Source organism: Bos grunniens, chromosome 5 (assembly GCF_055505025.1).
Source record: "Bos grunniens cultivar Pamir isolate PY7600 chromosome 5, Bosgru_T2T1.0, whole genome shotgun sequence".
NCBI classification, from domain to species: Eukaryota; Metazoa; Chordata; class Mammalia; order Artiodactyla; family Bovidae; genus Bos; species Bos grunniens.
In genome coordinates, this window is record NC_141169.1 from 113,574,583 (window position 1) to 113,601,619 (window position 27,037).

Sequence of the window (27,037 nt, forward strand, 5' to 3'; positions counted from 1 at the left end):
ATGAGTCAAGGGTGAGGGAACACAGAACAGTCTGGGGCTGAATTTGAAGGAGAGAGCAAGAGATTGAAAGTGATTTCAATGAACATACATCAGGAGCAAGTCCTCATAATGATTATATCTAAAGCATTAGAATAATAAGAAACTAGCATTTTAACTAACTGAAGTAGTTTCCAGGGCCACACCAAAGAGAACCTAGATCATTGAGGATTAGCTTTGACTGGCAGAAATTGGAAAATCCAAAAAAATGATGACTTAAACAAGATAAGAGTTACTCTTTCTCTAAATAAAAACTGAGAGACACAGCCCATGGAGGGAACGGTTCCTCCACAATGACAGGACTCTGGCCCGCTCAGCCCTTTTACTGTGCCATTTACATCTTCCACTTCCAAGATCACCTCATAATACAAGGTGGCTGCTTGAGTTCCAGCAGTCATCTCTGTCTTCTAGCCAACAGGCAGAAGGAAAGGTAAACAATCACTGAGCACACCTTCCCCCCACACTCCATGGTGTGTGTGTGTACGTGTGCTAAGTCACTTCAGTTGTATCCGACTCTTTTCGACCCCATGGACTACAGCCCACCAGGATCCTCTGTCCATGGGATTCTCCAGGCAAGAATACTGGAGTGGGTTGCCATGCCCTACTCCAGGGATCTTCCCCACCCAGGTATCGAACCCGCGTCTCTCATATCTCCTACGCTGGGAAGCAGTTCTTTACCACTAGCGCCACCTGGGAAGCCCCACTCCAGTATGAGCGGCTTCTGTAATGACTTCCAGGTATCCCTGCCTCCCTGGACTTATTTATTCACTTCTGGGAAAGACATAGGAGACATGGGTTCAATCCCTGGGTCAGGAAGATCAGCTGGAGAAGGAAATGGCAACCCACTCCAGTATTCTTGCCTGGGAAATCTCACGGACAGAGGAGCCTGGTGGGCTACTGTTCATGGCATTGCGAAAGAGTTGGACATGACTGAGTGGCTGAGCACATGCACACAGAGAAGACAATACAGGAGACGTGGTAAAATGTTCCTTTCAAGATTAGTCCATGAAAAGACGGTGGTTCTGTGTTACGTGCTAGCTTTCTCTTTCCCTTGGATGGCTCACTGTGTGAAAATCCAGCTGCCATGTTGCAAGGCTGTCCTGTGCAGAGCCTCATTGGAGGGAATTTGGAAATGCATCTTTCAAGGACTGCCGATAGCCACAGGAGTGAGCTCAAATGCAAATCCCCCACTACACACACCCGCAGCAGGGTCTTGAGGTGATTGTCGCCCCAGCTGATACCTTGATCACATGAGAAAGAACCACCCAGCTAAGTTGCTTCTGGATCCCTAACCTGCAGAAACTTTAAGAAACAAATATTTCTTGTTTCTAGGTTTGTAGCTTTGGGATAATTTTTAATGCAGCAATAGATAAAACATTCCCCTTTGAGAATACTTCCCAGAAGTGCCTTCATCAAGCATGTCTATAGATGATTGGTCAAAACTTGCTCCACGACCACATCCAGTTGCAAGTGGTGCTGGAAAACATAGTCTTTATGAGGAGAGTGGCAAATGTCCAGCTAAAAATTGAGAATTCTAAGTGAAGAAGGGATATTGAGAACTACTGCCCATCCCTAGAACAATGACAGTGACCAGAGATATGGCTTGAGGTGATTACCTTCAATGAAAGTTGTGGAACGGATCACTGGAGAGAGGAATGAGTTGGCCATATTGGCTCAAACGAAACAATCTGGGAATGGGGTCAGATTCCCAAGGTTCTCAGGGGCTGAGTGGTGAGGGGGCAAACACCTGAACAAAACTGAGGCTCTGGTAGGAAGAAGGAAGGGTATGTGAATGCTGGGAAGTCAACCAACAGTGTTCTTGCAGACTGAATACTGTATAAGAGGGTGAAGATTGGTTTTCTTCCTTCTCACTTTCCATAGTCTCCTGTGGAGACACAGACAAAAGACTCTGCTACACATTTCGTCCAACAATTCCAGAATCACTTTGTCCAGCCCAGCCCAGATCACCCCATGAGGATGAGACGCACACATCCAACTGTCCACTGCCAACGGGGCACAGTCCATCCACAGGTCCCTCTATTGCAAGGTCCCTCTTCACTGATGGTGAAGGTCCCTCTTCACCATCAGTGTTAACTCACTAGGGCTGCCATGATGACATAGCACAGGTTGGGTGGCTTAAACAACGGAAATGCATTTTGGGGGGACTTCCCTGGCAGTCCAATGGTTAAGACTCCTCCATGCTTCCACTGCAGGGGGTTCAGGTTCAATCCCAGGTCAGGGAACTAAGATCCGGCCTGAAAAGAGAAAGAAAAAACAAAATGTATTTTCTCACTTCTGGAGTCTAGAAGTCCAAGATCAAGATGTCAGCAGGTTTGGTTTCTGCTGAGACCTCGCTCCTTGACTGGCAGATGGCTACCCTGAACTCTTTTTACAATACCACGTGACCACATGTATGGTTCTTCTTCTGTGTGCTCAGTCATTCGGTCATGTCTGACTCCTTGAGACCCCATGGACTTTAGCTCACCAGGCTCCTCTGTCCATGGGATGTTCTAGGCAAGAATACTGGAGAGGGGTGCCATTTCCTTCTTTTCCCACACCAACAACAAATTCTCCAGCTCTTGAGATACCAGCTGCTGCTGCTACTACTGCTAAGTTGCTTCAGTCGTGTCCAACTCTGTGGGACCCCATAGACGGCAGCCCACCAGGCTCCCCCATTCCTGGGGTTCTCCAGGCAAGAACACTGGAGTGGGTTGCCATTTCCGTCTCCAATGCAGGAAAGTGAAAAGTGAAAGTGAAGTCGCTCAGTCGTGTCAGACTCTTAGCGACCCCATAGACTGCAGCCCACCAGGCTCCTCCATCCATGGGATTTTCCAAGCAAGAGTACTGGAGTGGGGTGCCATTGCCTTCTCCGAGATACCAGCTGGGTGCCCAACAATTCAATCAATTCTGACACAAACTGCCCAGAATAGGCAACAGACCGTACAGGTTAGGGCTCAGTCTCACAAGACTGTCCCCTATTTCAGATGCCAATCACCATTCTCAGACTTCTCATATGTGTGTGTGTGTGTATATATATATATATATATATATATATATATATTTTTTTTTTTTTTTCCCCCTTAATCTTTTGACTGCACCACACAGCATGTGGGATCTTAGTTCCCTGACCAGGGATCGAACCTGCATTGACAGTGCTGAGTCTCAACACTGGACAGCCAGGGAAGTCCCAGGCTTCCCACACTTCTGACAGAGGCTCTAAATTAGGGGTTTCCATGACCCTCTCTTCCAGTGCAACTATTTCTTAAGATGGCTCACTCAGGAAGGCTGTTTCCTGACTATTCTCCATTATAAAGGACACACCTGAGGAACAGGGGATGAAGAGACACACCGGGCAGGCAGGATATGGGGGAGGGGGTGAAGCCTCCCAGCACGTCGATGCATTCCCCAACCTGGAAGCTCCATGCTGCTGCTGCTGCTGCTAAGTCGCTTCAGTTGTGTCCGACTCTGTGTGACCCCATAGACGGCAGCCCACCAGGCTTCCCCGTCCCTGAGATTATCCAGGCAAGAACACTGGAGTGGATTGCCATTAGGGTTTACGAAGATTCCGTCATGGAGGAATGATCGATCCAATCAGGCTCCTCCCTTCTTCCCAGAAGTGAGTGGGTAAAGATGGAGTTGAAAGTTCCATCTCTCTAATCCCAAGGCTTCCTCCTTTGGTAAGGAGCTTCCATCTTGAAGCTATCCAGGGGACCCACCAAGAGTCACCTCATTAGCATAAACTCCAGTATGATTGAAAGGGGCTTATTATGAATAACAAGACGCTCCTCTCACCCCCATCGCTCAGAAAATTACTAGGATTTTAGGAAGTCTTTGCCATGAAGTAGGGCATGTGTGCTAAGTCACTTCAGTCATGTCCCAGTCTTTGTGACCCCATAGACTGTAGCCCTCCAGGCTCCTCTGTCCGTGGGATTCTCCAGGCAAGAATACTAGAGTGGGTTGCCATTTCCTCTTCCCGGGGATCTTCCCGACCCAGGGATCGAACACACATCTCCTATGTCTCCTGCAATGGCAGGCGGATACTTTACCAGTAATGCCACATAGGAAACCCATAAAATGGGGACGAAAGACCAAATGTATATTCTTATATCATAACATCACAACCACCTTCTCCCTATGTCCTCACATGGTCTGTTTTCTGTGTGGTCCAATCACTGCTATCTGTTCCTCTTCTTATTAAACACCAGTCTTGCCTGGAAAATTCCATGGAACAAGAATCCTGGTGGGCTACACAGTCCATGGGGTTGTAAAGAGTCAGATATGACTGAGCTCACTTTCATTTACATACACATAGTGGATTAAGGGTCTCATTGTAGCTTAAACGCCTCTTTAAACATCTTATCTTTAAATAAGCTACATTCTGAGGTACTGGGCATTGGGACTTCATGAATTTGTGGGTGGGTCATAACTGACCTTTAACATCATCTTGCTCCAGAAATCTTCCCTTTCATTCACACACGATTCATTCAACAAACTTATACTGGACATATATAGAGATGGCACTAAAAGCCTGCCCAGGGGTAGAGAATGGTATTAGAGGGCCAAGAACTAAGCCTTGGGGAGTGCAGCATTTTTTTTTTTTTTTTTTTTTAAATTTTGGCTGCACCACGTAGCTTGCAAGATCTTAGTTCCCTGACTAGGGATCCTGTGCCCCTGGCAGTGAAAGGATGGAGTCCTAACCACTGAATCACCATGGAATTCCACTCAGCATTTTAAAGACAGAGGAGGGCCCAGAAAAGGAAACTAAGGAGGAGTGAAGGCTGCCCTTTCTGGCATGTGGATCTTCTCATTCTCTCCTCTGGCTCTTTGGCCCTTCCTCACTTTGAGCCCTGCTCCTGCCTCTTGGGGGGCTTCCTAAGTGGCGCTAATGGTAAAGAAACCGCCTGTTAATGAAGGAGACATAAAGAGACACAGGTTGGATCCCTGGATCAGGAAGATCCCCTGGAGAAGGGCATGGCAACCCACTCCAGTATTCTTGCCTGGAGAATCCCATGGACAAACGAGTCTGGTGGGCTGCAGTCCATGGGGTCACAAAGAGTCAGACACCATTGAATGCACACGCACCTCTTCCCCTTGGAACTCCCCATCCCTCCAGGCATGAGAGAAGCCCTTCTGGTGTCATATTTCAGTTGGATGTCAGTGCAGCCCTCTTGCGCTTGGGTGTTTACCACTTTCCAAGAGGATGATGCCCAGATGGGGGTAGAAATGGGGGTTGCCCTGTACTCTTAACAGGGATATAACATCTTAGGTGTTCAGTTTAAACTCGCATCAGCAGAAGCTGTAGCTGTTTCGCCCCTCAGTTCCCAAAAGGCAAACTGATCTTCCCACCACAGAATTCATTTCTTCTAACTCCACACTGTCCAGTCCAATGAAAAACACAATTTCCGGGACTTCCCTGGTGGTCTAGTGGCTAAGACTTTGAGCGCCCAATGCAGCGGGCCCAGGTTCGAACCCTGATCAGGGAACTAGATCCCATGTGCCACAACTAAAGATTCCTGCATGCCACAACTAAGACCCGGAGCAGCCAAATAAATAAATATTTTAAACAAACAAACAAGCACAATTTCTTCTGATAGATAAGATTTTGCTCTGTTCCCTAAGAAATGATAAAAATTCCTTGGGCTTTTTGTCTCCCAAATGCATTTGCTTTCCTCCTGGGGATTTTTTCCATAAAAATGTTATATGGTAATGCCTCCACCTGAGGTACCAGGGAAGGATAGCACTTTCTGGCATAAGTCTTCTCTGATTCCCAAATTCCTCCTCTAATCTAGGAAAGGTTTGATTCCTTCTGCCACACTGTTGAAACCAGAGAAAGGGTAGGAGTTGTGTTCTGATGCTTTCTCTTTGCCCTGCAAGGTACAACGCAAGGCCATTTACTGAGAGTGAAAGAGGAAGGCAAAGAAGTACATAGTTCAGCGGAAAAAAAAAAAAAAAAAAAAGATTAGCAAGAGTCTTGTGAAGACCAGGAGAGAGAGCTGACCAGAGATGCTGGGTAATGTTCTCAGCAATGTTAGAAGGCCCAGGGAGACGGGTGACCCTGAATTTTAAGCCAGACCAGCCTGCCCATACTGCGTACGGCTGCCTGGGTACATCGCTGCCTCCTCTCCCTGTCTCCTTTTCCTGGTTAATAATGCTACTGTCCCCTACCTGGAAACCTCAGCCCCACAAGGAGTCAGTCACTCAACCACCAAGCTTATAGATTCAATTGCTTACATATTCCTCACACCCATCCCCTCTGCAATGTTCTTTCATTGTGTACAACAAATTCTTCATTGGACTCCTACTTCTCTCCTTTCCATTACTCCAGCCAGCTATTACAGTAACTTTTCAGATGCCTTCCAAATTCTCAGAAATTTGGTGATGTCATTCTTTTATTTAAAGCCCACCATGGGTTCCCTGTCACAACCCTATCATCCGTGGGCTTCGTTCTCAGAGCAGTGCAAACCACCGGAGGGCTTTGAGCGTGACATGATTCAATTCACATGTTGGAAACGTCACTCTGGCTTTTACGTGGAGAATGGCTTTGATGGGGCGGGGGTGGGGGGGCGGTGGCGGGAAGAGCAGCTGCAGGAAAGGCCAGTGAGGACATCTTCTGATGCAGGTGAAGTGCTGGCTGAGGCCACATTGCTGGTGGTGGGGATAGAGATACAGGGAGAGATTTCAGCCCGGTGGTCCAGTGGTTAGGACTCCACGCTTTCACTGCCATGAGCCCAGGTTCAGTCCCTGGTTGGGGAACTAGGATCCCGTAAGCTTCACAATGCCACCAAAAAATAAATGAATAAAATAAACTATAAAATAAACATGGTGGCTCAGTGGTAAAGAATCTGCCTGCCAATGCAGGAGACTCTGGTTCAATCCCTGGGTCAGGAAGAACCCCTAGAGAAGGAAATGACAACCCACTCCAGTATTCTTGACTGGAGAATTCTATGGATAGTGGAGCTGGTGGGCTATGGTCCACGGGGTCCCAGAGAGTCAGACACGACTGAGCAACTAAGCACGCACTTTGGTCTAAGCATGCCAATAAATTGGGTACAGATTCTGTGGGAGAGGGGGCTGTTAAGAAAGACCCTTTACTTTTGGAGATTCCAAAGTCCTTGTCTGGAGAAGGAAATGGCAACCCACTCCAGTACTCTTGCCTAGAAAATCCCATGGACAGAGGAGCCTGGTAGGCTACAGTCCATGGGGTCATGAAGAGTCGGACATGAATGAATGACTTCACTTTCACTTTTCACTTTCATGCATTGGAGAAGGAAATGGCAACCTACTCCAGTGTTCTTGTCTGGAGAATCCCAGGGACGGGGGAGCCTGATGCACTGCCGTCTATGGGGTCGCACAGAGTTGGACACGACTGAAGCGACTTAGCAGCAGCAGCAAGTCCTTGTCTTCTGCAGCACTTCACTCTTCCCCCAAGACGTGACTCTCAGTCTTGCCATTGCTCCACAGTCACTGCCAGCTCCTTAAAGGATATGATTCTTTAAGGCCCATGACCCTCTTCCACTCCAATTTTATTAGCTCTCTCTGGGAAAGCTCAGTTACCCCTTAGCTTCAACTCTTAACTATAGGTGACATTTTCTTTTTTTTTTTATAGGTGACATTTTCCAAGTCTGCCTCTCCATTCTTGTTTATCATGTTGCGATCAGTCTTTCTGTAGGTGCCTCATTGAACATGCCCAAAACAGAACCTATTCTTTGACCCTCAATCATGCCCCATTTTCTGTGCTCTTGATCTCAATGCTTTCACCATCTCTCCAAATATTCCTCATTATCTACTAGAACATCATCATCGTCTTTCTCTCCTTAATCCATATATGCTGTGAGCCAACAAATTCCATGGTCCTTAAATACATTTGTCATTCAGTGTTTCTAGCCATTTCCAAAGTCACAGGTTTATTTCCATTCCGCATTATCTCTTGCTTGAACTATCTTACCTCCATGAACCACTTTCTCTAGCTTTTCCCTCTGGGTTTCTGTTGCTTAAAATTAGCATTTCCCTGGGATTGCTCCTCGTGTGGCTTGGTCAAAGTTCAGGTGATGTCATCAGGAACCAGTCTCATATCTCCTCCATGCTCTGCTTCCTCCATGATGACTCTTCCTAGGTTCCATTCCCCCTGTGCCACAGATACTCTCGTCTTTCTCATTCAAGTCAGGAAGTAAGACCTAAAATTGAGCCTCACTGGCTCTGATTGGCCAGATTTGCATCATGAACCCCGTCTTGAACCAATGATTGTGTTCAAGAGTATAGAATGTTTTTATTGACTTAAGACTAGCTCACATGCTTCATCCTTGGTAAGGGGCTGGAAGAAGTTTCATCGAGAGCATCATGGTTGAAAGGAGGGGAAGAATGGTTCCCTTAAGGCAAAACCAGGGTACCATTATCTCAAGAAGGCAGACTGGATGCAGATCATCATCTACTGCAAGTTTCCTCTTCCTATATCCCTTTTCTTAGTGAGCAGTACCATCCTTAACCATCTGAGGGAATCCTTGGCACATTCCCCACATCCAGTCAAATCCCACCAAATGCCAAGATTCTAATCAACTTTTCCTTTCTTTCCCCAATGACAGGTTGCAATAAACTGTCTTATATGTTCATAGTCATTCATTCCTTCCAACCCATAACATGGAGCTTCCCAGGTGGCTCAGATGGTAAAGAACCTGCCTGCAATGCGGGAGACCCAGGTTCAATCCCTAGGTCTAGAAAGATCCCCTGGAAAAGGGAATGGCTACTCACACTAGCATTCCTGCATGGAGAATTCCATGGACAAAGGAACCTGGTGGGCTACAGCCCATGGGGTCGCAAAGAGTTGGACGCAACTGAGAGACTAATACTTTTTTTTTTTTTCCACCCTTCACATATCTCCCTGGCCTACTGCTTTGGATCTTGCCACTTGATCTGCTTTGGCCACTGGGATGTGAGTGTAGGCAACCTTTATCACAACTGAGTAGAGCTTTAAACCCAATCGTGTGGCTTGTCTGGGGGGCTTTTGCGCCAACACTCCACTATGAGAACACGTCTCAGAAGGTGGCTGTTCCTTCATCCTGGGTTCCAGGAAGAAAAGATTTGTGCGGCTGCATTTAGAAGGGGCTTCCTAGGTGGCGCTAGTGGTAAAGAACTAGTCTGCCAATGCAAGAGGCGTAAGAGACGTGGGTTCGATCCCTGGGTCAGGAAGATCCCCTGGAGGAGACAATGGCAGCCCACTCCAGTATTCTTGCCTGGAGAATCCCATGGACAGAGGAAACTGGAAGGCTGCAGTCCATAGGGTTGCAAAGAGTCAGACAAGACTGAAGCCACTTAGTATGCACACATCTAGAGGAAAGATAGCTAAACTACAACCTTCGTGTTTCTTGAGCAAAAAATAAAGTGTATGTGGCCACATGCCATGAGATTTTAAAGTATTTGTTACGTAGCGTAACTTAGAGAAAGCTGAGTATTACATACACCTGAGTTTGAGTCCTTATCATTTCTACCAGGATCACTGCCAGCATTCCCCACTCCCACCGCAGCATCCTCCCCACCATCCTCCTTGCTGGTCATCTGGCCTCCTCCTGCCCATTCTCCACATTGCAGACACAGAGATCTTTCTAAAGGGCATATCTGATCACACGACCTCCCTGCTTACCTCCAAAGCCTCATTTTTCAGATAAAATTCAATCTCCTGGGAATTCCTTGGCGGTCCAGTGGTGAGGATTCCAAGATTCCACTGCCTGGGGCACAGATTCGATCCCTGGTCAGGGACCTAAAATCCCGCTGGCTGAGCAGCGCGGTAAAAAATTTTAATTTAATTTTAAAATTCAATCTCCTTTAAGCACACCCCAGTTTTTCAGGAGCTTATCCAGATCTTCAAGCTTACGCCTTCCCCATACAGGCACCCATTCCCCCAGTCTCACTGAATCCCAGTGAGGTTACTGAATGCAGCCACTCTGCTGGCTCTGCCTACCACGTTCTGCTCCTCATTCACCTAGGTGTTGCTTAGTTGTTCATCAAGGTCTACCTCTACCCATATCTTCTTTGCCTTTTTTTGGGGGGAGGGGCCATGACTTATGGCTTGCGGGATCTCAGTTCCCCGACCAGGGATTAAACCTGGGCCACGGCAGTGAAAGCACCAAAGCCTAACCACCAGACCACCAGGAAACCCCCAGCCATACTTTCTATTATGGAAGCCCCAGCCCACAGTGGAATTAGGTCTCTTCTCCTTCCTCTGTGCTCCCATAGCACAGTGTGCCCAACTACTCCTCTTACAGCGCGAGGTTCCCTAATCTCACTCCTTCCTGGCCCCAAAGTCCCACAAGGTCAAGGACAGCGTCTGGTTTACCTCTGTGTTCCCTGGGCTTGGTGATCCCTGGCACAAAGTGTGTGGTGATACTTGGAAGATGACTCAATAAAAACACATGAATATACGTGTCGGATTTTCTACGACCTATTTCTCCAAATCAGTCACTCTTCTACATTGCTGCCAGAGCTGTCTTCCAATAAACAAGATTTGTTCATGTGACTTCCTTGCTAAAAAAACTATTCGGGCTTGTCTTTGCTCTTACTTAACTTGTCCCAGTCTAATTTCATCCACTGTTTTGACCTCAGGCTGTATCCTCATGATGCCCAAATTTCCAGCCCAGAACTTTCTCCAGTTATATATATAAAACTGCCTATTGTACTTAACCTACTCAGGTAGGGTCTCACAGGAACCTCAAATTGGAAGAATCAGATGAACATTTTCTTTCTCGAAACTTCTTCCTCTCTTGTGTTTTCTCTCAATAAGTAGCATCATCGACCACTGAATTGCCCAAACCTGACATCTGGGAGTCGCCCTTAAGAAATGGGTTAAGGGCATGAACTTGGCAGCCAGATAAATGACTTCAGATGCTGGTTCTGCTGCTTAGTACCTAGGTGGCTTCAAGCAAGTTCCTTAACCTTCTTTAAATCTGTACATTCTCATCGTGGTAGACATACCTTCCCGATCACTAAGACCACTGAATGACAGAGTCATGCTGGGCAGGTAATACCACGTGGAAAGTCCTTACCAAATAGTAGCTTTTATTATTATACTGATCTTCTCTCTCCTTCTCCCTGTCATCCAGCCACTAAGTCTGGTGATTCTATTTTCTCAATCTCTGGAATTTGACCCATCCTCACTAGCCTCACTGCCACCCTCTCGGTCTAACCACCTGTCTTCTGTCATCTGATGATGGCAGAAGCTTCCTAACCAGTCTTCTGGACCCCACTTTTGTCCCCTTTCAATCCTTTCCTCACACTTCGACTGTGGCTTTTTCTGAAAACCAACTCAGTTCATGTCAACTTCCGGCTGGGCCAAACTTCTTTCAGTTCCTCAAATGGCCAGAGCTCTTTGTTCTCCCTCCACAAATGCTGTTTCCTCTTCCGGGCCTGTGGTCTCCAGCTCCACAGGCTGGCTCCCTTGTCCTTCTGCTCCTCATGTAAACATCAGGCTGCCCACCTACAAGGCTCTCTTAGATGACCCTGCTCTGTGTCAGTTTCCTCCAAAGTGCCTCAATGTCCTATATTATAGCACTCATCACGTCACCATAAGGATGGCTTTAGTGACTGTCACCCCTCACTAGACCAGGAACTCCAAAGGTAAAATCTCTGTTTTGTTCACCACGGTATTGCTAGGATTTAGCACAGGCCTGGCCCATAATTGGATCTCAGTACATTTTAAAATTATTTGGACTTTCCTGGTGGTACAGTGGATAAGAATTTGCCTGCCAATACACGGGACACGAGTCTGATCCCTGGACAGGGAAGATTCCACATGGCACGGAAGAACTACAAATCCCATGGGCCACAGCTACTGAGCCTGCGCCCTAGGGCCTATGAGCTGCAACTACTGAGTCCACGTGCTGAAACTACTGAAGCCCGTGCGCCTAGAGCCTGTGCTCTGCCAAGAGAGGCCACTGCAATTAGAAGCCCAGGCACCGCGACTAGAGAGTAGCCCTGCTTGCCACAACTAGAGAAAGCCCATGCACAGCAACAGAGACCCAGCACAGCCAAAAAATAATAAATAAAATAAAACTGTTTAACTTACATTTAATAGGTGAAATGTACACCTAGTAGAAAACCCAAAAGGTGCGAAGGGATGTACAGTAAAAAATAAATCTCTTTTCGCCCTGATTACCCGATCATCACTATATATTTTCTTAAGGGTCCTTCCAAGATATTCTGTGCAAATCCAAGCATATATGTACATACTGCAGGTGCAGTAGCATATTATATACAGTATTCTACACCTGGCTATTTTTCCTTTTCTTTTGTTCTTTCTTGTCTTTCGGCTACACTGCGCCACTTTCAAGATCTTAGTTCCCAGACCAGATCTTAGTTCCTAACCACTGGACCATCAGGGAATTCCCTGTATTTTTTTCTTAACAATGTATCTTAAAAGATATTCATTTTCAGCCTGTATAACTTAAAAAATAATCTGCATGTTCCTTTGTAAAGATGTATCTCAAATTACTGAAGCAGTCCCCAGCCGATAGGTATTTGTTTTCCATCTGTGCTATTACAAACAAAGTTACCCTGAAGATCTTTGAACGCATCATTTCACAGATAACTGAATCCATACCTTTCTCAACCTTAAAATGTGGTGACGTCACTAGAAACCCATCATAAGTTGAAAATATTGTAAGTCAAAAGTGCCTTTAGGGCTTCCCTGGTGGCTCAGTGGTAAAGAATCTGCCTGCCAATGCAGGAGACATGGGTTTGATCCCTGATCTTGGAAGACCCCACATGCGGAGAAGTAACTAAGCCCATGGGCCACAACTGCTGAACCCACGTGCAGCAACGATGGAAGCCTGTGTGCCTAGAGCCCGTGCTCTGCAGCAAGAGAAGCCACTGCAACGAGAAGCCTGCACACTGCAACTACAGTGTGACCCCCCCAGGGCTGCAACTGCAGAAGGCCCAAATGCAGCAACAAAGACCCAGCACAGCCATAAATAAGATAAATACAATGAATACATCTTTATAAAAAATGCACTTAATACTCCTTAAAAGCACATCAAGCTTAGCCAAGCCAACCTTAAACATGCTCAGAACACTTACATTAGCCTTCAGCTGGGCAAAACTATGCAACACAAAGCCTATTTAATAATAAAGTGTTGACTACCTCATGTCATTTTTGGAATACTGTACTGAAAGTGAAAAACAGAATGACCGTCTGGGTTCAGAATGATTGTAGCCATATCGGTAGTTAACCCTGGTGACCACGTTTACCCTGGGAGCTGTGGCTGCTGCCCTGACCAATATCCTGAGAAAGTTTTCTCCCAAACACCGCTAGCCTGGGAAAGACCCAAATTCAAAGTCTGAAGTATGCTTTCTGCTAAATGAACTTTGCTTTCACACCGTCCCAAGGTTGAACCACCAGAAGCTGGGGACTGTCTGTGTGTCATGGGGTAAATTCCTAGAAGTGAAACGGCTGGAGTCAAACCACACCTGCATTTCACAGTGTGCTAGATGTGCCACACTAGTCTTCAAGTTCACTAGTTTACACACCTGTGTGTAACGGACTGCTATATATCCTTCACATGCTTGTCAGCACAATATTACCAGACTCCTTGATCTCTGGCTAAGCTGGTAATAGCAAAAACAATGCCGTCATAGTTTTGTCATCTCTTTTTATAACTGAGGGTGAGCATCCCATGTGCAAAGTTAAAAGACAAATGACATAGTGGGAAATTACAAACCATCAATCAGACAAAGACAAACGAACCGACAGAAAACTGAACGAAAACTTGAACTGGGGACTTCTCTGATGCTCCAGTGGTCAGGACGCCCACACTTCCACTCTAGGGCACGGGTTCGTTCCCTGCTTGGGGAACTAGATCCCATATTCTGTGCAGAACAGCAAAAAGAAAAAAAACAGTGTAAAAATAAACAAAACTTGAACTGGCACTTCATAAAAGAAGATATCCAAATGGGCATTAAGGGAAATATGAATTAAAATCACAGCAAGACTGCACTGTATACTCACCCGAGTAGCTCAAATTAAGAAGTCTGACAATACCAAATGTCCCCGATGATGTGGAGAATAGGAACTCTCACAGAGTTCTGGCAGGAGTGTAAATTGATAAACTGCTCAGAAAAGCTGAAGATATGAATGCTTTATATCCCAGAAATTCTATTCTTGGCATCTATGTTCCTTGAGAAAGTCTCGCCCATGTGTACCAGAGAAGTTATATGAAGGAATTTCGGGGCAAAACTGTTTCTACTAGGAAAAAAAAATGTAAAACCTTAACTCTCCATTCTAGTAAAGTGGAAAATAAATTGTTTACTCATTTTTATGATTTTTTATAAAAATATTTTAATGTTTAATAATTAAAAATAAAAATATATAATATTTTGGAAAAAATAAATCTCCACAACAATGGAAAACCATACAGTAACAGAATGAAGGAATCACGGCTTCATGCATCCACATAGCTGGGTTGCATAAAAATGCAAGCTAAATAAGTCACAAAAGAAGAACATGACTCACCTTATGTAAAGGTCAAAAACAGGTGGAGCTACACTTCTGTACAGCGTCTGAGGATGCAAACACAGAAGGAAAAACTACATTAAAAAGATAAAGAAGGGCTTCCATGGTTGCGCGGTGGTAAAGAATCCACCTGCCAATACAGGAGACATGGGTTCAATCCCTGATCTGGGAAGATCCCATACGACACAAAGCAACGAAGCCCGTGCGCCACATCTACTGAGCCTGTGCTCCAGAGACCAAGTGCCACAACTACTGAGTCCTCAGGCTCCAGAGACCGTGCTTTGCAATAAGAGATGCCACTGCAGTGAGAAGCCCAAGCACCGTAACTAGAGAGTAGCCCCCACTCACCGCAAATCGAGAAAAGCCCTGCCAAGATGCTGGCTTTATTTTACTTTACTGTGTGGGTGATGGTTCTGCAAGTGTTGGCTACGTCTTTAAAATGTACGTATATGTTTCATACACTCCTCTGTGGGTATGATAAAAAAAATAAAAGAAGTTCAGAATGACATGTGTATAATACCACTTAATTAAAAAGAAAAAAGTTTTTAAAATATAAAGAAATAGACATTTATTTCCTCATCTATGCACTGATCAGCTCTGGGAGCTTATGGAAGAAACTGGTAACAAAGATCATCACTGGAATGAGGCAATGGGTCACTGAGAGGCAGAAGCAGGAAGAAAAAGATACTTCTGGGGACTTCCCTGGTGGTCCAGTGGCTAAGACCCCATGGTCCCAATGCAGGGGGCCCAGGTTTGATCCCTGATCAGGGAACTAGAACCCACATGCCTGAACTAAGACTCAGTACAGCCAAATAAATAAATATTTTTTGAAAAAAAAGAAGAAAAGATACCTTTCACAGTGTTAAATCATGTTAACATACTACTCACTTAAAAATACACTTGCATTAAAGAAAACAAGTTCTGTTGGTATTTTCTTTCTTGATCTATTACTACATAACAAGTAGCAAATTTAGTGGCTTTAAACAATACATACCTTTATTATCTCACAGTTTAGGTGGGTCCATCCTAAAGGAGATCAGTCCTGAGTGTTCATTGGAAGGACTGATGTTGAAGCTGAAACTCCAATACTTTGGCCACCTGATGTGAAGAGCTGACTCATTTGAAAAGACCCTGATGCTGGGAAAGATTGAAGACAGGAGGAGAAGGGGACAACAGAGGATGAGATAGTTGGATGGCATCACTGACTCAATGGACATGAGTTTGAGTAAACTCTGGGCGTTGGTGATGGACAGGGAGGCCTGGCGTGCTGCAGTCTGTGGGGTCACAAAGAGTCGGACATGACTGAGAGACTGAACTGAACTGAATTTAGGTGGGTCAGGAGTGCAGGCATAGCTTAGCTGAGTCCTTGACTCAGGGTCTCCCAGGGCTGCACAAGGACTGGGCAGTATTTTCACTGGGAGGCTCACATGGGGAAGAATCTATTTCCAAGCTCATTCAGATGGTTGGCAGAATTCATTTCTCAGTAGCTATATGACTGAGGGCCCCAGGTTTTTGTCCCAATTCCTTGAGACCACTTTGCCAGGTGGGCTTCCCAGCAAGGCTGCTCTAAATGCAGTCATAGGTAACACAGCATGTTTTGGGAGTGTCCTCCCATTATATTTGCTGTATTCTACTGGTTACAAGTGAGTCATACATTCTGCCCACACTTAAGGGGAGGGAGTTACACCAAGGCATGGACACCAACCAGGAGGTAGGAATTACTGGGAGTCACCTTAGCGCTTGTCAGCCACAACTGTTTATTATTTGGGAAGATTTTTTCCCCCAATATTTTTCTATTTTATTTTTTTCCTTTATCTATTTGCAAGAGACCTGTGGATAAGTTAACCCTTTGTTTGCCACATGAAGTGCCAATTCAAATCATTTCTGATAAATTAATAAATGACTTCATGAATCTTCTATTTAGCTGGTAAAGAATATGCCTGCAACATGGGAGACCTGGATTCCATCCCTGGGTTGGAACGATCCCCTGGAAAAGGGAAAGGCTATCCACTCCAGTATTCTGGCCTGCAGAATTCCATGTGGTCCCAAAGAAACGGAGAGGACTGAGCAACTTTCACTTTCACACACTGTTAGCTACAGCAAGAGTGACTTCACTGGGCCTTTGTAGAGTCTGTTTCCCTTACCTGGAAAGCTGAACTGGGTCAAGGCACAGAATTTGATTAAAATTCAAGGACAGGTGAGAAGATTGATTTGGGCCTGACTTGAAGTTTCTCTGACTTTGATTTATGTCAAGATGAACCAAAGAAATAGTGCCAAGAGGAACGTCCCTGGTGGTCCAGTGGCTAAGACTCTGTGCTCCAAAAGCAGGGGGCCTGGGTTCAATCCCTGGTCAGGGAATAAGATCCCCCATGCTGCAGCTAAAGATACCTTATGTCACAACTAAGACCCAGCACAGCCATAAATAAATACATTTTAAAAAAGAAAAAGAAATAGTGCAAAGACAGTGTGTGCTGTGCCAGTTCTGGGCACTCTTCCCTTACCTGTGCCTGGACTACAGAGCCAAAAGGGAGTTGTTCAACTCTTTCACATAGGCCTCTTCCTTTTTAAACAACAAAAGCAAGGATAACACTCTGAATCATTCCAGATTCAGCTCCTAGGCTGTCTCCTAGAGGGACATCACAACTTCCAGGCCAAGGTGGTCATACCATCAACCAGTTAGCCTTCACTGCAGAGAATTGTAATAGATCTATTATTAATATATTCACATTTCTAATTCTTTCACTCCATAGCAAGACCCTTCAAGGCAAGGATGGAATTTGCTTTTCATCTGTATGTCCAGCTGTCCACTGGAGATCTCCATATAGGTATCCCGCAAGCAGATCACCCTGTCCAAAGCTGAATTCACTTGATGCACCCTGCCCACTAAGTGTCTAGATAGCACCCAAGCCTCTTTCGTTGCATCTTTTTTCAAAATTTTTATTTATTTATTTTTGGATGTGCTGGGTCTTCGTTGCTGCTCAAGGGTTTTCTCTAGTTGCAGCAAGTGGAGGCTACTCTTCATGGTGGTGCCCAGGTTTCTCATGCAGTGATGTCTCTTGTTGCAGAGTATAGGCTCTAGGTGCTCGGGCTTCAATAGTTGCAGCACAAAGGCTCAGTAGTTGCAACTTGCTGGCTTTATGGTGCACGGGCTTCGGTAGTTGTGGCTCCCTAGCTCTACAGCTCAGGCTTAATAGTTGTGGTGCATGGGCTTAGTTCCTCCATGGCATGTGGAATCTCCCCAGACCAAGGATCGAACCCGTGTCCCCTGCATTGGCGGACAGATTCTTATCCACTGTACCACCAGGGAAGTCCTCATTGCATTTTGCATGTAGGTTGTAGTTTTCTGTTAACAAAACTATCTCTCCCATTAGATAGTGAGAAACTGGGGGCAGAAACCATATGAATTTTATTTATCTTTGTATCCCTGGAGCCCAGCCCAGACCTCCAGTGTAGGAGCTATTGAATAAATGGCCACTAAACTGAACTGGGTGTCTATATCTTCAGGCCCAGGTACCATACGGGTACCTGGGAAATGCTCAGGACATGTTTGTTCCATTAGATTCGAGGAAAGATGCTTCTCCGAGTCCTCTGCCCGCCCTCCTTCTCTAGCAGGCTTGGATTAATACTGAGAGCCAATAGTTTGTCACATAGCAACAATAGTAAAGAATGAGCTACTGCCGCAGAGAGCAGAAGCTTGCCTGCCGCAGAGAGCAGAGCTATTTTGAGATCCTTTAGGTAAAGTCACAGTCTGATAGGCCCACGCGTTGTGGCAAGTTACCCTCAGCTTAGGGGTACAAGGCACTGAAAACATCTTATTTGCATATCTGTCTCTTTTGCCATCCTTTGGAGCACCCTTTTAGAATATGAAGTACCACATTTTAGGTCATGGTTTTTCTTATTGTTCAGTCAATCAGCTTTTCACTTGCAATAATACTAACATATTTTAATATTCCACTGAATTACTGTACAGATGTGCTAATTTAGAGATCAAATGGCCACAAAACCCAAACAAAAAAGCAGGACTTAGGTCTCAGCCCAAACTTCTCGGCATGACACATGGGCCCTTTGTGGCCTGGCCAGGCCTACTTTTTCGGGATCTTCTCCTCCCTGGCTGTTCTCATTAGCATATGCTCCAGCCTTGGTGAGCAACCTCGAGGCACCAATGTGGCAAGTGCTTTCGCTCATGAATTATCCATCTTTGTTTGCCTTGAGAGAGCCTCTATTGCTCTGTCCAGGAACTATTTACCTCCATGAGTTTCTTTCCAAATAGACGGTGTGCCCAGTGGACAGGAATAGTGGTTTTTCCCTTGTTGAAATCTACAGTATCCAGCAAAGTGCTGGGCACAGAGAAGATGATCAGCAAAGGTTGGTTCAGGTATAAAGAATACAAGTTCTTCAGGTACCTTTCAGGCTCTGCTAGTCCACTTCAGTCCTGGTGGTGGGACACCATGCCTAATGACATGGACAATTATTACACATTCTATGGTTGTTTTTGTGGCCTTGGCAGTCTGTGTTCTTATTTTACAGAAAAGACATTGTGACTGTATGTTTACGTATACAACTGTCTTCTTCCTTTATTCATTCATTCATTCAACAAACACGCATTGGCTCTGAATTCTGTGGCAGTTCCTAGAAGCGGTGCTTCCCGCCCCAAAGGTTCAGTGGTAAGAAGCCTGTATGTGGGGTTGGAAGACCTACGGTCAAGCAAGCCTTGCCTTTGCCTCAGTTTGGGGTCCTGAACAGGACATTTCACTTGCCTTAGAGTCCTAGGTTCCTAGATCATCAGTGAATACAAACACTTATTCTCCTTCTGTTGTAATTGTAAATAATTTGGGTCAAGATATTCAAGATGCCAGGAGAGAGGAAGATAGACTGGCATCTTGATGGACAGGAAAAAAGAAAAAAAAAAAAGACCAAGTCCTTTTCAGGGCCAGAAAGTCCTCCTTGCTGCATTAGAACAGATGAGGGTGGGAAGGGAGACCTGCCCACCCAGACCAGATTCACAAGTCAATGATATCCATTCATTTGTTCAAGAAATTTGAGTTGAGTTCTTGCTTTCCCTTGTAGCTCAGTTGGTAAAAAATCTGCCGGCAATGCAGGAGACCCAGGTTCGATTTCTGGATCAGGAAGATCCCCTGGAGAAGGAAATGGCAACTCACTCCAGTATTCTGGCCTGGAGAATCCCATGGACAGAGGACCCTGGCAGGCTACAGTCCCTGGGGCTGCAAGAGTCGGACACGGCTTAGCGACTAAACCACCACTTGAGTTAGGAGCTGGGGAGAGAGAAATGGACCATATGGTCACCCTTCTCACTGTCACAGGGAAAGACCAACAAGGACTGTAACAGCATGTAATGTGGGGCAATTCAGAAGTATAGGATACTGGCCATGGAGGCCCTGGGAGGAGTCAGGGACTGGGGAGGACTTTAGTGGAAACGGGAGTGTAAGCTGAGATCTGAAGGGTGAATTGGCAATTCGGCGGGGAAAAGGGCTGAGGGTGGTGAGTGTTTCAGACAGAAAGAATATTTGTATGACTGTCCCAGGCACAGAGAAACCACGGCTCGAACAGAACAGAAATAATTCCACTTGGCTGCAAGGAGGGAAGTTGAAAGGAATAAGACAGGTGGGCAAGAGCCATTTCCTGAACATGAAACTTTGCCCTCACGATAAAGAGGAACTATTGAAGGCTTTTGAAAAAACACTTTTGGGCTCTGATGTCATACACCACAGAAATTCATATTGCAGAATGAAAGCTCTCACTCTGACACTGGTAACAGTTCAGTGCATATTCACTCCCATTATTATCATTAATAACATTCATAAACGTAGAGCCATTCTTTACCTGCTGTCTTATCATTTTTTCCCTGTCCTTAGTAATATGGATATCTTTCTATGGTAGTACATATCTACCTACTAGTTTTTAAATGACCACATAATATCCCATTATTGTAAGGCTGTTTGATTGCTTTGTATTGTGGTAAAAAAAAAAAAAAAACGTATATTCCCTGGTAGCTCAGTTGGTAAAGAATCTGCCTGCAGTGCAGGAGACCCAGTTTGATTCCTGGGTCGGAAAAATCTGCTGGAGAAGGGAGAGGCTACCCACTCCAGTATTCTTGGGCTTCACTTGTGGCTCAGCTGGTAAAGAATCCATCTGCAATGTGGGAGACCTGGGTTTGATCCCTGGGTTGGGAAGATCCCCTGGAGAAGGGAAAGGCTATCCACTCCAGTATTCTGGCTTGGAATATTCTATGGACTGTATAGCCCATGGGGTTGCAAAGAGCTGGACTCGATTGAGTGAATTTCACTTTTACTTTCCCCATCCCTCCTCCCCCCAGCCCCTGGCAATCTCCATTTTGCTTTCTGTCTTTATGCATTTGACTGCTCCAGGTACTTTATATAAGTGGAAACATATCCATAGCATTTTGTTTTGCTTTTTAAAACATTCACATAGAGATAGGCAATTGATTTGTTTCCCCCTTTTGGGTGAGGGATATTCTCATCTCTGTGTACTTGTATAATACATCCTAGAGGTACTGGAATTTTCAAAGTCTGTAAACATTTGGTATGAATCTAAACATTTATACCATGCTCTATCCCCACTAACAGTGTATGAAAGCCACAATTCTCCATATCCTTGCCAATTGTTGTTGTTATTTAGTTGTTAACTTGTGTTCGACTCTGTGACCCCGTGGACTGTAGCCCACCAGGCTCCTCTGTCCATGAAATTTCCCAGACAAGAATATAGAGTGGGTTGCCAGTTCCTCCTCCAGAGGAGCCTCCTGACCCAGGGATCAAACCTGCATGTTCTGTGTCTCTTGCATTGCAGGCAGATTCTTTACGTCTGAGACAGGGAAGCCCATCCTTGCCAAAATCGGCTATCACAAAAAAAATTTTTTTAAGAACAGATCTTATTAAATGAGTAATATAAAAAATGTGTTCTTGCAAATGTGGACAACATTTTACATATAGTATATCAATCGATAATTCCTTGTAATGGGTGTACAGTCACTTTCACCTCCCCGTGAGTGTTCACATTTGCAGGAGCAACCCAAGTTCGTGAACTGTTTTTCCCTTGATGACAAGTGCTTTGGAAAAAACTTTGTTGAGGCCACACCTGTAAGAGTTCACTTTAATTTTTGTGAATAGGTGATACTTGCACGTGGTTCAACATCCTCAATTTGGAAGATAATTCAGGAAGTAGTATTCATAGGGCTTGATGACTTGGTGTGAGGAAGAAGGAACAGGGAAGAAGACTATGTGGATTCATGGATGGTGCCCAGATATCCATCCACAGATAGAGGGATCGTGGGGTTATTCGTAGGAATAAGAAACACAGAACACAAGGTATAGATCCTGGGGAAAGGGGGCAGAGGTGAACTAAGCTACAGTGCCAGGGGGTCACAGGGGTAGTATCTCAACCAGAGGCAACTGATGGATACACCCTGCGCTAACATCTATCTCCTCCTATTCTTGTGCCCATTATCTATGTGTGTTTGTGCTCACTCATGTCCAACTCTGCAACCCCATGGACCGTAGCCCACCAGGCTCCTCTGTCCATGGAATTCTCCAGGCAAGAATACTGGAGTGGGTTGCCATTTCCTCCTCAAGGAGATCTTCCCAACCCAGGGATTGAACCCTTGTCTCCTGCATCTCCCGCATTGACAGGTGGACTCTTTACCACTGAGCCACCTGGGAATCCCCAATATCTAGATGTCTCTTTTGGCAATCAGGGCATCTGGAAAGCTGAATTAGTGATCAGAGGGTTTCAAGGTGAACCGAGAATGTCTTAAAAGGAGTTGGATGACCCTGTGAGACACTTCCTTCTGACGACGGAGAAGTGAGTGTCGTAGCTCAGGAGCGCTAGCCAGGCCTGAGGTGCAGGCCTAATCACCTTACATGCAGTGATCTCATTTGCATTCTCCCAGCAACTCTCTGAATTAGGTAAGATCTCTTCCCTTTTAGAAGGAATGACCAGAAACTAAGGTGTACTGAGTACTTGCTGTATTCCAGGCACTGTGATAAACACCATTCATAAATTATCACATTTCGTCTGTGAAACAGTAAAGTAAGTCTAATCAAGAAGTCCACTTTACCAACGAGGAACCAAGTCACACAGCTGCCAAGTGACAGAGTCAGGATTTAAACCCCATCCTGACTGACTTCTTACCTGCCCGTCTCTACTGCCTAGCGTGTGTCCCCCACTCTCCCACCACCCAGCTACCAGCAGGCAATTTCTTCTTTATGAATGTACTCTTCATTTACACATGGCACTCCACATTTGATTAGATTTTCATTTGATTAGGCTAGATATAATCCAAGCTGAAGATTCAATTCCATGTTTTTGGAAACATGTGAAGTTTTCACCCTGATCGCATTTTGTGTGATAAAATGCCTTCAGTCACTCGCAACATGGCTGACTTCAGTGTCAGATTCTGGGTGAAGACCCAGAGGAGTCAATTGCCTGAAGAGAAGGGCGTCGAATCAGAATTCCCGGTTTACAGCAGAGCCTTCCCTTTGCCAGGTCCATGGCCCCTGACTACTCTCTGCAGAATTTTCCCCTGAGATGTTTCACAGGATCTTCTCTAATAGGTATTCCGTGGTATTTGGGGCTAGGTGGGCCAGGGACGTTTGAATGCTGTTTAGCCTCAAGCTGCACCATCTGCAAACAAGGCAAATCTTTCCCCAGAAGTCATGAACTCTTCAAAAAAAATCAGATGAGAAACCTTTCAGGAGGAAATGATGGGCAAAATTTCCAGGTGTTGTGCATATTTTTTCCCTCTGTCCTCTTTACTGTGAACGTGGATATAAACTACTAAAGAGAACTGAATTATTCCTGAAGGCCAGTTCTGACTGTAGCCCAACAAGGTGAATCCATCCTATAACAACTTTAAGGTAAGTTGGTACTGCCCTTTTCAATTTGCCTGCCTTTCTACTGCTGCTGCTGCTAAGTCGCTTCAGTCGTGTCCGACTCTGTGCGACCCCATAGACGCCAGCCCACCAGGTTCCCCCGTCCCTGGGATTCTCTAGGCAAGAACACTGGAGTGGGTTGCCATTTCCTTCTCCAATGCATGAAAGTGAAAAGTGAAAGTGAAGTCACTCAGTCGTGTCCGACTCTTAGAGACCCCATGGACTGCAGCCCACCAGGCTCCTCCATCCATGGGATTTTCCAGGCAAGAGTACTGGAGTGGGGTGCCATTGCCTTCTCCACCCTTTCTACTGCAGTTTGGGGTAAATAAGGCCTGAAGTCACAGGACGGAATTCATCCCTGTTGGCAACCTGAATTGCTTTATTAAGATTTTCACTTCTAGGTTCTTATTTATTCTCCTAGTTATTCATTTAAAAGGCAATAAACAACATCTACCGAGTCTGATGCTGGGAGGGATTGGGGGCAGGAGGAGAAGGGGATGACAGAGGATAAGATGGCTGGATGGCATCACTGACTCAATGGACATGAGTCTGAGTGAACTCCCGGAGTTGGTGATGGACAGGGAGGCCTGGCGTGCTGCGATTCATGGGGTTGCAAAGAGTCGGACAAGACTGAGCGACTGAACTGAACTGAACAAAAATCAAAGTAAACTTGACAGTAAGGAAACATCAACTAAGAAGCATGAGATCTGAAACATGTTTAAAAGCTTTTAACTATCTCCATAGAAACTGGTTTAGGGGTTTCTTTGGGGAGACCTTGCCATCAATTTACCCAAGGCCAAACACAGAGAAATCCTGTAACATGTAGGTACGAATGCTGGTGAGGCCTTCCTCTGCAAAACTGATGTCATAAACACATTTTATTTATATTCAAGCATTTTCCTCCATCATTTTCCCCATAATTACATTATCTTTAAAGCACTGCCTAAACATGGCCTTTTTTTTTTTTAAGCTGTTTTATCGAGAGCGAATTAAAAGAAACACCCTAAAATGTCATCAGGTCCTGGATGCGTTCAGAAAAGTAATTCAACGCTCCTTTGGTGAGAGTGCCGCCTGGTAGGGGCATGTGCACACGTGGTGGGCAAGAAAAGAGTTTAGTAGATCTGGTCTTAAAAAATCTTCCCACTGCTGTGATTTTTGTTTCCTGATTATCAAAATAAAGTATGTTCATTGTCAAAAAAACCTAACATTAAAAGAAAAAGGAAACAACTCGTAGTTGGTGTGATTTTTGGATGGGAGCCCTGGGAAAGCGACGGAGAGGAACGCACGATCTGTGGCCTGGAATACTGGGCGGCAGGGTACCCCTGCCTAATAAATTAACAGGGCTGGGAAGACTGGCTTCCCAAGGGCCCCGGGCGCAGTGCCATCCCCAAGAAGCTCCTCTTCGGCCACCTGTGTGGCGACTTGTCGCCTTCCCTGAGTAGCTGCGCGGCCCCGTCACCCCGCCACCCAGTTCCCACCGATCTCCTACGCAAAGACCCAACCCAGGCACCTTCCCCCGTAAATGTCCACCGACTGAAAATAGATCCCAAGCCCGCCCCTGACCCCCCCCCCTCCGCAATCCTCCCCTTTAAAGGGAGCCACCGGGTGACGCCGGGGGAGTTTGCGGAAGCGCCAACCGCGTTGGGGCCTTGGGCGGATCCCGTGATTGACCCGGCCCCGCCCCCCGGCTCCTCTTCCCCCATTGTGTGAGCGGCTCGGGCCCAGGCCCCGCCCCCTGCCACCTCCCTCCGGAGGCCCAACCCCTCCCCTTTTTTTCACCCCCCCCTTGGCTCATTTCCGGCCGCCGCTGCTACCGCTAGCCTGTAAGGAGGATTCGGCAGAGCGAAGAAACAACAGCCGCCATCTTGTTTGTGTGCTAGGCTTGGGGGGGAGAGAGGGCGAGAGGGAGCGGGCGAGAGTGGGCAAGCGGGACGCCGGGCTGAGTGCGAACTGCGGGAGCGAGAGTGCGGAGGGGAGCTGGGCCGGAGAGAGGCGGCAGGGGGCCGAGACAGTGGCAGGGGGCCCGGGGCGCACGGGCTGAGGCGACCCCCAGCCCCCTCCCGCCCGCACACACCCCCACCGCGGCCCCGGAGCCGGGCCGGCGTCGACGCCTAAGGGGGGACCATTACATAACCCCGCGCCCCGCGGCGCCTTCGCCCGCCGTCGAGGGCGGCCCCGAGCGGAGCCCCGGGGGGCGGGCGCTCCAGGCACCTGGCCGCCGAGGGTGGGGGCCGAAGCGGCGGCCGTATTTATTTTCCGCGGGAGGGGAGGGCGAAGGAGGAGAGAGCGCGGCGCGAGAGGAAGCCGCCTGCGCCGCTCGCCAGAAGCGGGGCCTCCTCGGTGGGCTCGGCGTCGGCGCGGGCAGGCGGCGCTGCTCAGCCCGGCCCCCCTCGGCCCTCTGGGCCGCCGAGCTCCGCGCCCGGCGTTCTCGCCGCGCCTCCGCTGCGCGATGTGAAGCGGCGGCGCCAGCCTGGCTCTCAGCTCGGGCGAGCTCTCTGCGGCCATTAGGGGCCGGTGCGGCGGTGGCGGCGCGGAGCGCGGCGGCAGCAGGAGGAGGAGGGTTCGGAGGGTGGGGGCTCAGGTCCGGGAGGGGGCACCGGGAGGAGGTGAGTGTCTCTTGTCGCCTCCTCCTCTCCCCGCTTTTCGCCCCCGCCTCCTTGTGGCGATGAGAAGGAGGAGGACAGCGCCGAGGAGGAAGAAGCTGATGGCGGCGGCGGAGCTCCGAGAGACCTCGGCTGGGCAGGGGCCGGCCGTGGCGGGCCGGGGACTGCGCCTCTAGAGTCGCGAGTTCTCCGGGATTCGCCGCAGCGGACGCGCTCGGCGCATTTGTGTGCCTGTGCCCTCCTCCGGGCCCAGGCCCGGCCCCTCGCACTTGCCCCTACCTTTTCTCTCGAGTCCACATCCCTCTTCAGCCACCGCGATCCGGCGGAGAGAAAAAGGAACTTCCCCCCACCCCCTTCGGGGGCCGGCGGAGCCCCCTAAGCCCACCCCCGGGATCCGGGCGGGGACCCCGGGCTGAAGAAGAGATTTCCCGAGGATTCTCCTTTTCCTCGCCCGTGTCTCCGAAAGAATTAAAAATGGCCGAGAATGTCGTGGAACCGGGGCCGCCTTCAGCCAAGCGGCCTAAACTCTCATCTCCGGCCCTCTCGGCGTCCGCCAGCGATGGCACAGGTTAGTCTCTGAAGCCCTGGCCTTCCACCTCCTCCTCAGTCTTTTCTGCTCGCTGCACCTTTATTCGTCCATATTTTCTTCTCTCTTCCTAGTTCTCTGCCTCTTGATTGATTTTAAAGGTGTTTGAATGAGCTGATCGAAGGCGTCCAGTAGCCGAACCATTTTCTTTGCTTCCTAAACATTCGTTGCCACACTATGTCATATCGATGTGTGTTCTGGAATTAGGGCTCTTGAGTGGTGCTGTAAAAATGGCCTTTATTGTCGTTATCATGCAGTTTAATTTTGGAAATGCTAGTGCATTTGAGTTGTAAGGGCTTTTTTTTTTTTTTTTTTTTTGCACTTTTAGTTGTAATTTGTGGTTAAGTGAGGAATTATGAATTCTTTCTTCCTGATCGTTACTTGTCCTGTTTCTTCTACTTTCTACTACTCT

The 27,037-nt window shown here is 47.0% G+C and overlaps 1 protein-coding gene and 1 long non-coding RNA gene across 15 annotated transcripts in view; one reads left to right on the forward strand and one right to left on the reverse strand.

The window, feature by feature from the left end:
* Positions 1 to 1,369: 1,369 nt before the first annotated feature.
* On the reverse strand, positions 1,370 to 26,444 carry LOC147373137 (uncharacterized). 11 transcript variants are annotated; one of them, XR_015164549.1, is made up of 8 exons: positions 26,319 to 26,423; positions 15,525 to 15,667; positions 14,879 to 14,996; positions 14,531 to 14,577; positions 14,027 to 14,263; positions 13,766 to 13,887; positions 1,653 to 2,291; positions 1,370 to 1,512 (listed from the first exon to the last, which is right to left on the reverse strand). It is a non-coding gene; the product is annotated as an uncharacterized LOC147373137 (long non-coding RNA). The 11 variants fall into 11 exon arrangements; XR_015164551.1 differs by lacking the exon at positions 1,370 to 1,512 and adding an exon at positions 9,671 to 9,802 and having other exon boundaries at positions 1,636 to 2,291; positions 14,027 to 14,103; XR_015164546.1 differs by lacking the exon at positions 1,370 to 1,512 and adding an exon at positions 9,671 to 9,802 and having other exon boundaries at positions 1,636 to 2,291.
* The window catches only part of EP300 (EP300 lysine acetyltransferase), a 64,420-nt gene continuing 62,941 nt past the window's right edge, over positions 25,559 to 27,037 (forward strand). The window contains exon 1 of one of the 4 annotated variants that reach the window (XM_086403012.1): positions 25,559 to 26,607. In XM_086403012.1, the coding sequence (XP_086259138.1) occupies positions 26,514 to 26,607 (94 nt within the window). In that variant the 5' untranslated portion in view covers positions 25,559 to 26,513. The remainder of the gene's footprint in view (positions 26,608 to 27,037) is intronic. The other 3 variants (XM_086403010.1, XM_086403014.1, XM_086403013.1) reach the window with 3 other exon arrangements.